The sequence below is a fragment of the Merops nubicus genome, unplaced genomic scaffold, assembly GCF_000691845.1.
Source record: "Merops nubicus isolate BGI_N331 unplaced genomic scaffold, ASM69184v1 scaffold2007, whole genome shotgun sequence".
Taxonomy (NCBI): Eukaryota; Metazoa; Chordata; class Aves; order Coraciiformes; family Meropidae; genus Merops; species Merops nubicus.
Genome location: NW_008618097.1, coordinates 5,134 through 14,152, shown reverse-complemented (window position 1 = coordinate 14,152; position 9,019 = coordinate 5,134). Strand labels below are relative to the sequence as shown.

The window sequence follows — 9,019 nt, the reverse complement described above, 5'->3', positions numbered from 1 at the left end:
AAAAAAAGGCCGGGGGGGGGGGGTTGCCCACCAAAGTTAGCTACTTAATGTCTATAAAGTAAAATAAGCATCTTAGTCCTTTTAAAAATACACAGTTAATAGAGGAGGAAATAGATGGCTAAATAATAGATGGCTGAAAGTGAGGAAATGTGTCCTACCCTTATCATTAGTTAATGCTTGATTGCAGCTGTTGGATTAGCTTAGATGATTGTTTCTTTCCTTAAAACATCCTAAATAGCTCTCTAGTTTTACAAATCTTCTAATACAATGGCATAAATGAGGAAAAGATAAGGAGATGTAAATGTGCTCTTCCATCTCCTGAAATCTCTTGACAAACATTATTTAATGCTTTTAGATTACAATATGAATAAATCTAAAACTTATTCCTACATTTTTACTGTATTGAGTCCTGTTAAGGACAGCTACAAGATAAGGCAAAACACAGAAGGAAATTTGTTTTCTGGAGTCAAAAGAAAAAATAAAAGCACTTTATTATTTTCTATTTTTTTTAATCACATTTTGTTGCTTGTAGGTCTAAAGTAACAGGTATTTTCCAGCAGTGGTTTTCCCTTATTCTGCTCTTAAATGGCATTCTTGGTGAGGTGTGGGCAAGAATGGTTAGTTTGTATAAGAAGAAGAGTTTGTGCTTTTGTGGAAGCCGGTATAGTTAGATGACTGTAGCAGGGGTGAGCTGGATTCTGCTGACAACAGTGATAAGGGTACTTTTGAAATCTGCAGAGGACAGAAGTAGGAATCAAGTGCCCCAAAAGCTGGTTCCTATCATGGTGTTTTGAAAGCTCTTGAGCAGGACAACTGTGAGCTGGAAATTAAGAGGATTCTAGGGAACAGTAAAGATTGGGCTCTGGGTTGGTCAAGAATGAAGGAGAGCTGTACTTGAGGGTTTTGGTAAAGGTGAGTTCTGGGGCTGGAGGAAGAGGCAGCTTTCAGACAGGAGCAGCAGGGCATATGAGGTCTGCATACAGAGGCCTGAGTGTTTGCAGACTAGAGGAATGCAAGACAAGGGAGGCTGTGATGCAAGACTTAAAAATTGCTGTGCAGGAACCCCTTTTTAAACTGCTGCCCCTCCCCTATTCTTTATCTATTTTTTTGCTGTTGAAATAAGCAGCCTAACGTCTTTTGCTGTATACCAGAATGACCTACTATCCCAGGTACGGTATCAGATATACTGTCCCAGATAAGCGTGCCATGCTATAGCTCATGTTACCTGGTAATAATACAGTATTTTGTCCTCCTTGAATACACGCAAGCAATCTGCTAACTGCTGTTGCAGTTTTAGCTATCTTCACTGCGAGTCCTAACACTTTTAGAGTAGAGATTCTCAAGAGCTGCACAGTCATTATATGGGACTGCCTTATCCTCAAAAATTTCTCTAGGCTTCGAGCCTTGGTTGCAGCTAAGATACTAAATTTAAGGCATCTTCCTAGCTGCCCTGGACTTCCTCTGAAGCCGGTGGAAAAAGGAAAGCAACCCTTGAGGGCAAAAAAAGCTTTTGAGGCAATCAATTCCTAAGATCTTGTTTCTCTGGAAAAGCAAATGGAAAGAGAATTGACATACCAATTTCATCTTTCCTATTAGTCTCATCCCCTTCCACAGTACCAAACTCTAGAGTCACCTCCTTGATGTTAATGCGTGTATTTGTTTTGTGATCCCGGAAGTGAACTGTCAAGCCATCTCATGTGCTCATGCTTGTCTTGCCCTTCTTAGTCATCAGCTGAGATATATGATCATCTAAGACAGAACATAAAAGAAAATTTTCTTATATCAAAGTGATAGAGCTGTGGTGTTTTTTGAAGTGGTGGTCAAGAATTTTGTTTCTAAGCTTACACATAGAGTGGATGTCAATCAAAAGCCAGAATTTACCAATGTCACACATGGTGTGTGTTTTGTAGCATTGTTGACAAGCATGGAAGTTCCTAAAGCAACAGATAATGGCATTTGAGAACAACCGCCCCATGTAACTTTTTTGTTACTACATTGTTATGCTTCTGGATCCCACTTATAGCAAGATCATAATTTTTACCATGCATTGACACTTTTATCCTAGAAGATAACTTCAAATTTGTATCTTAGAAATTAAAACTAATAATTTAATTATCAGGAAAATTTCAAAGTATTAATCAAATAGATGTAAAATTGTTTTTCACATTACATATGTAACACTTCTTTTATTTTGCTATAGTCCTGTGAATCAATTTTTCTCTTCTTATAAATGAAAAATTATTTAACTATCGGATAATGTCCAAACTCATCTATCAAAACTCAGCTGCTTAGCAGTATCATGGAATACTGGGCTTCTTTTGCTAAGAAATTATTGCTTTATAAATTGTTGATTGTATTTAATAATAGGAACCAGTATGTGTGTAATGAAATACTAGGTTGTTGAGCATTACTTAACAAAGGAGACAGTTATTAGGAGCCAGATAAATTAATTTTTAAGTAGTTCATAAAATTATCTGTTTATAATTTAATTCTATTGTTTCTATCTTTTTTTAATGTGGCTCATATTTTAATGAAGAAACCTCAAACATCTCTTTCACAAACTGTTTCTGAATTCAGAATGCTGTTTTGCCTCCTGATGACAAGCAGAAGGTCCAGAGGGGACTCATCTAATCGCTTTGACAATACTAAATTAACAATAGCAGACAGATTTACTAAAAGATATGCAAAAAATTAGAATGACACAAAGCAGGTGACAGTTATCATCTTGCTTCCTATAGAGCGAAGGAGATTTAGTTACATCCAATGACTAAGTACAGATAGGGAGGCTCTACACCACTTCACCTAATCTATTATATTTGTCTTCATACCTATGGGACCAAAAAAATGCTGCAGCAGTTATTGTTTTCATCATCCAAAACCAAATTAGACCCACTATCAGACAGCTATCTTAATCTGTAATCTTTATCTGACTGTAATGACTTAATTAACCTCTGATCATATGCCTGCACCAATCTCATATATTTTTGTCTTGATTTTAGCAGTTACAGCACAGTTTCTACATAGTTTACCTCTGTTGTGAGGTTATAGAGTTATTCCATAGCAGGTGCTGAATAAAGACGGGAATAAAAAATGTCTTTCTCCAGAGAAATTTCTGAATAATTAAAAAAAAAAAAAACCAGCCTGCCTCACACCAAGATGAAAACAAAGCATGTCCTTTTTTGCTGAAGAAGGCAGCAGTCTGCCTTAGAGGAGCAGATAGCCCAGCCATTGGCAGATGCTCTGAGGAACAAGGCTATGTCTGTGCTGACCCTGCAGGGAGATGGAGGTCAACACTAGTTGGGGTTAGAACTAGATCTTTAGGGTCCCTTCCAACGCAAACCATTCTATGATTCTATTTGCTTACCTAGTCAGAGCCATGATAAAAGATCTGAGATTCCTCCTCCAGTGCTCCTCAGGGATAGCATCCAGCCCGTTCTCAGGCTGTGTCCACTTAGTGATGAAGGCTGAGTCCTTCCTCAAGCACCAGCCTATGGCCACACTCAGTGTTTAATAAATATGGCCAAAGAAACAAGGTCCTGGTTTGTGCCTCATTTTGCACCAGGAGTTGAACCTGTGGCTTTCTCCCTCATGAGTGGTTTGGTCCTGCCAGAAAGGAAACTTCTCCCTTCACAGGGAAATTCCTGACAGCACAGGCATGTGTTACAGCCACTACTGGACTGAGTAACTCTGCCAGCTCAGCTTGAAATATCTGTATTGCCAAAACTGACAGACGTTCAACTGGCACAAATCTGTGGTTCCCAGAAACTGTGTTTTTGTTGGAGCTACCTTTAAGGAATAAATATAAAACCTGCCTGTTTACTACACAAAACCAAACATTTTCTGAAGCATTAATTAATTTATGCACTGATGTCTAGGGATCAGGGTCACATAACTTCTAAAATCTGATTTTCAGGGCATCTGAGAACCCTGATAAACCTCATTTGTGGCTTTCTGTCGTGTTTTGTTTTGTTTTAATTTTGTAGTCAAATAAAAATTCTGTTCTATTCTTAGGCTTATTTATTTTCCTGGAATGACAGATAATCATTTTTTTTTAACATAAAACATGAAGACTAACATATCCTTGTAGGGAATGCATGCTGAAGAGAGCTCAATGTGGTGCAAAGGTCCCAGTCCTCCAAACTGGGAGATATGTTGTAAGGAAAGCATATCTAGAGCTTCATGCCATTGCTCTGAGTACCTTATTAATCTATTTTTTTTTTTTAGCTGAACATGGGATATTTTGATCTTTTGTAAGAACATATCAATCCTTTGAAGAAAAGAGGTCTCTTGATGCCAAACACCCTGATGAAAACCAGATGACAAGTAGCAGACTTTATCTATGAAGAAAGATTTTTAGTTACTTTGGTTTGTGCTTTAGCTCTGGTTCATGTTCCCATTGACCTAAACATTCTCTTTTAGTAAAGTTCGACGTTAATAGCCAGGAGGATTGATGGTGTTTACATACAGCAAAGACTTAAAATTTCATATCATCTAGGTAGCAGAACTGCAGACAGATTCTCTGCTTGTGCTCAGGTGTTTGACTACAACAGATCTATGATGCTTTAGAGAGAGACAGAGATTTGGACCCTGGGGAGTGGATTTGTGAGTCTCATACAAATTACTGTTTTTAGTGTCCTAATTGATTCCATCTGTAGTTTTACACCCTTTCCTTTTTTCTTCCTCTTTCCTTTGTAGTCAGAGCTACCTTCAAACTGCAAGTGACGTGCCTGGGGGTCACAACCTGGATCCCTCTGCAAACTACAATTCCCCAAAGTTTCGCTCAAGGAATCAGAGCTATATGAGAGCAGTGAGCACGCTCAGTCAGGCCAGCTGTGTTAGTCAGGTGGGAAATTCTTGTTATACCTTTTCTTATAGGTTAATCACAGATGCAAGAGGTGTTACTAGTGGATTGTTTTAGATTTTTTTTTTTCTAATTAATACCAAACCCAGGATATTAATTGACAAAGTAATTAAATTCTAAGGAATGTAACCCTTGTTCAAAATTTCAAGAAAAATACTGAATGCTAGAAGCAAAGGGACACTGTCATACATATTTTCCATTTATTTTTCATTAAAAAAAAAAAATACTGGTGTTTTTATTTTCAGTCTACATGTGTTAAGAAGGTTCAGACTGAGCATAAGGGGCACACTCCTACAATACTCATCCTCTGAAAATATCTACTCTGATTTCAGTAAGTGTGAGTTGCCAGATTAAGATATAGATTAAAATAATTATACTCCAAAGGAGCACTGATTCATCTCTAAACTCAATCCCTCGCTTTCCTTGGGTGAAAGAATAAGTCCCATCAATTATTCTATGTGTGGGGACTTCTGAAAAGACACATTTTTTCACCCTGCTGTTATGCTTGTTAGTTAGTACTAATTCATGTTGAAGTGAGTTCTGAATCAGGCCTGAAGTGGAAGCGTCCTGATGAAGTATGTACATGCTCTGTTTAGCAGAGGACTTCACATAACAATCCAGTGTTTCTGATGTTCATTGGTCCTCACTTTTCTCCCCTGTGCTGCTTCATGACAGGTGGGCCCTGCCCTCTTCTCAGACATGTGTTACTTTATTTTCCTGTGACCATTTAGTAAGGCACCTAAGGGTATAGTAGCTAATTATGCACAATGGTTGTGTAAAAAAAAATATCTTTTTAACAGAATTTTATATTCATTCAATTTGTATTGGATGGCTCTTCAGGCCTGGATTCAGCTCATATAATTTGAGGCTTTTAACTGAGGGAACAACTAAAGTTTCCTTTGTAGTTAATGGAGCAAAAGAGTTTCTTGCAGGAGAATGCACATCTCAAGCAGGCTGAGAGCCCTCTGGAAATGCTTGTCAGTCTTCACTGACTGCAGATGGTTGGGAGAGACTAGTCACCTAACTAATGCACTTCAGTCAAATTCCTTAATTTATGTAGAATAAATTGAAATACAGTCTTATATAGCACACAGCAGAAATAGAGTCAGTCATTTTCCAAACTTTTCATTATTTTTTTCATGGCTCCCTTGTGAAACCTGTCCCTATCATTCTCATGCATCAGTTTCTATTACCCTGATTTGGTTATTTTCTGTTTTTATTAAACTCTGTTTTTGAGAAAGTTTCACAACAATCAGACCCAGCTGTCAAAGCAAGCGCTGTTGTGTGTCACCTGACAACACTCTAATATACAACTATTCTAACATCTTCTGCTTCTTTGACCATGTCTGTGCATGGAGATGTTCATGGAGCTGTCCATAATGACTAATTGGTTTCAGCAGTGGTTAAAATTATTCGTTCCAGTGTGCATTACCTGGAAAGATGTCCAGAACAGATTTCATTTGCAGGTAGATCACTCAATTGGCCAGAGTAACTAAACCTGCTGGATGCGGTTCCTTTCTTTCTTTCTCAGTCTTCAGTAACCTACATAATTTTGTGTCAACCACATACTTCCTACCTCACAGTCTAGCTGTTTCCAGACCAGTAATAAATGCATTTAATAGAAACTACTCAAAGTAATGCTAAAATAACAAGTTCTGAACCTTTGTTGCTTCCTGCTTTTTTTCCATGACACCACCTTATTGTCCCATCTACACAGCAGCAGTTTGTGTGATCTGTGGTATTTTCAGTGGTTTTTTTTGTTTTTTTTTTTTTTGGAGATCCTTCCTTTTTTATTCTTGACCAAGAGTAGAGTTGAGAAAGATGCTGGGTTCTGTGGCTTATATTTTCAATTAAAGTTTCAAAACTTTTATTTTTCTATCATCAATGAACTTAATTTGAAAGAAGTATTTATGGACTACATTACCATAAATTTCCTGATCAATGATATATGCCAGCTATTTCAGAGTAAGGGTTTTTTTAATCTTTTTGAAATTGCATTAGTCTACTTAAGTTTATTACAAGCAAATTTTATGAAGGGTAATGCAATTCCTTTCAGAAGAGATTTAGTAGCCAAAATGTCTTACATGAAATTAAAATATCAGTTATTCATTATCATCAGAAGTTCTGTATGAAATTTCCATTTACTTAATCAAAATCCTAAAACATTTGCACTCATTTTCCATAATGAATAATGTACTAGGAACAGGAATAATGAAATATGCACTTAGCAGCCATATAGAAAAAATACTACCAACTGGATGTGTTGTTTAGTGACACTACAAATATAACTTCATATTTATACTGATTCTGATTTCTAGCACCCTTTTTTTTTTAAAAAAAAAATCCTCAGAAGGACATATCAGGAGGTCACGCATTTGTCTGTCCAGTGTTAACTTCCTATGTGACTTTGGATAAACATAATTTTTAATTGCTCTGGTACATTTACAGGTAGTTGGGGCTGACTTCAGAGAGCCTGTTAAAAATGGTGTAGCTAGGATTTAGGCACTCACCTTCAAAACTTCAATACACATTTCCCTACTGAGAGATTCCCTAAGCCTGAGCAACGTGCCTGAGCCCTATTTATCACCAAAGCTACCTAAAAGTGTCAGTTTTGCATCACGCCCAACCTGCAGGGGAGGACAGCAGGTAGATGCTGGCTCCTCCCCTAGCCCTGCAGAGGGCTGGAGAGTGCTGCTGAAATCCTGCAAGGGGCCGGCCTGGTAGGTGGTGCAAGTAGGCACATCTAGGGTGCTCTGACAGGCAGAGTTCCTCAGCACACCTGGTGGCAGAAGATTCAGACTTATAATAATGCTGCTGAAGAACAGGCATCACTTGTGGCTGCATCTTTGTTTTCCACAGTAATTGAATGAGCAACCCGGTTAACCAAGGAATGAGTTTAGGGCCCTTCTCAGCTAAAGGGGGTCCAACCATTACTTTCTCATGTGACCACTTTTCACAATGGGTATTCTTTCACATACCTCACTGGACACAACTTCAGATGCAGTATTTCTCAAACCTTTCAGAAGTATTTCCTCCTCTGAACTTACATATCTTAAACTATGAAATAATTCTTTGAGCCCCTTTATAGTGAGAGGAAGATAGCAACCTGCCACACAGGCTCAATGTCCACGTGGGTAGTAAGTTTGCTGTGATAAATGAGGAACCCAGGCAATCCATCCTTAGCTTTTGAGGGCTAATATTAGTATAGCTAATTTCTGTTCTCCTGTCCTGGCAGAACATGGATTTCTATCAACGCAGATTGATCTTGTTGGTTACCACTAAATTATGTACTTGCAATCCTCTGAACGTGCCAAAAGATATTAAACGTAAAATTAATTGTATAGCATGTGTGGTGTACTTTCTATATAAGCAGCTGATGTACGTTAAAAAATGTGAATGTGATCAGAAGGGATTAATACATTTTAACTATTTGCTAAAACAGTTCTTCATCAATGTACAGGTGTCCATTTGAGATGTTGAGGCCGTGATGATCACAAAAAAGCAAGTCAAAAATCAAATGCATTGTTGTTGTTTATTCAGATGAGTGAAGCAGAGGTTAATGGGCAATTTGAATCGGTGTGTGAATCAGTGTTTAGTGAAGTTGAAGCTCAGGCAATGGATGCCCTTGACCTCCCTGGATGTTTCCGAACAAGAAGCCACAGTTACTTGCGTGCCATTCAGGCAGGCTATTCCCAAGATGATGAATGTATACCTGCGATGGCATCTTCCAACATCACCTCAACTATTAGGTCAACCACAGGTAAGCAAATCTACACTGACCCTTCCACTATGCTGCATGTAAAAATACGTCACCTTGTTTGTAAAAGGATGTTTGACCCTGGAAACAATTTCCTTGTGTTGTATACTATTTAATATCAGTATTTTTAGGTTTACTTCTGAGGCTACAGCTTGGAATAAGCTCCTTATGAGGAGAGTCCTGCAAGCATAATATAATAGACTTGGACTTTTGGCCTCCATTTCCTATACTTACAGTTATCCAGGTGGAAATATAAAAATACAAGTGCAGATGGTATCATTTAGGTATTGTTAGTCATTTAGGTATTTTTTCCTATCAAGTAATTGATCTTCTAAATGAGAACAGTTGCACCGATTTTAATTTAAAGTACTTTAAAGTACCAAAAGAAAAAGAGAAGCAAG

The 9,019-nt window shown here is 37.8% G+C and overlaps 1 protein-coding gene across 1 annotated transcript in view; it reads left to right on the top strand.

Annotated features, from left to right (window-relative positions):
• LOC103775842 (disks large-associated protein 2-like) overlaps window positions 1-8,621 on the top strand; it is a gene marked incomplete at its 3' end in the record, with an annotated part of 50,950 nt that extends 42,329 nt beyond the window's left edge. The window contains exons 4-5 of the mRNA XM_008943311.1: window positions 4,696-4,843; window positions 8,402-8,621. Of these exons, the coding sequence (XP_008941559.1) occupies window positions 4,696-4,843; window positions 8,402-8,621 (368 nt within the window). The remainder of the gene's footprint in view (window positions 1-4,695; window positions 4,844-8,401) is intronic.
• Window positions 8,622-9,019: the final 398 nt, after the last annotated feature.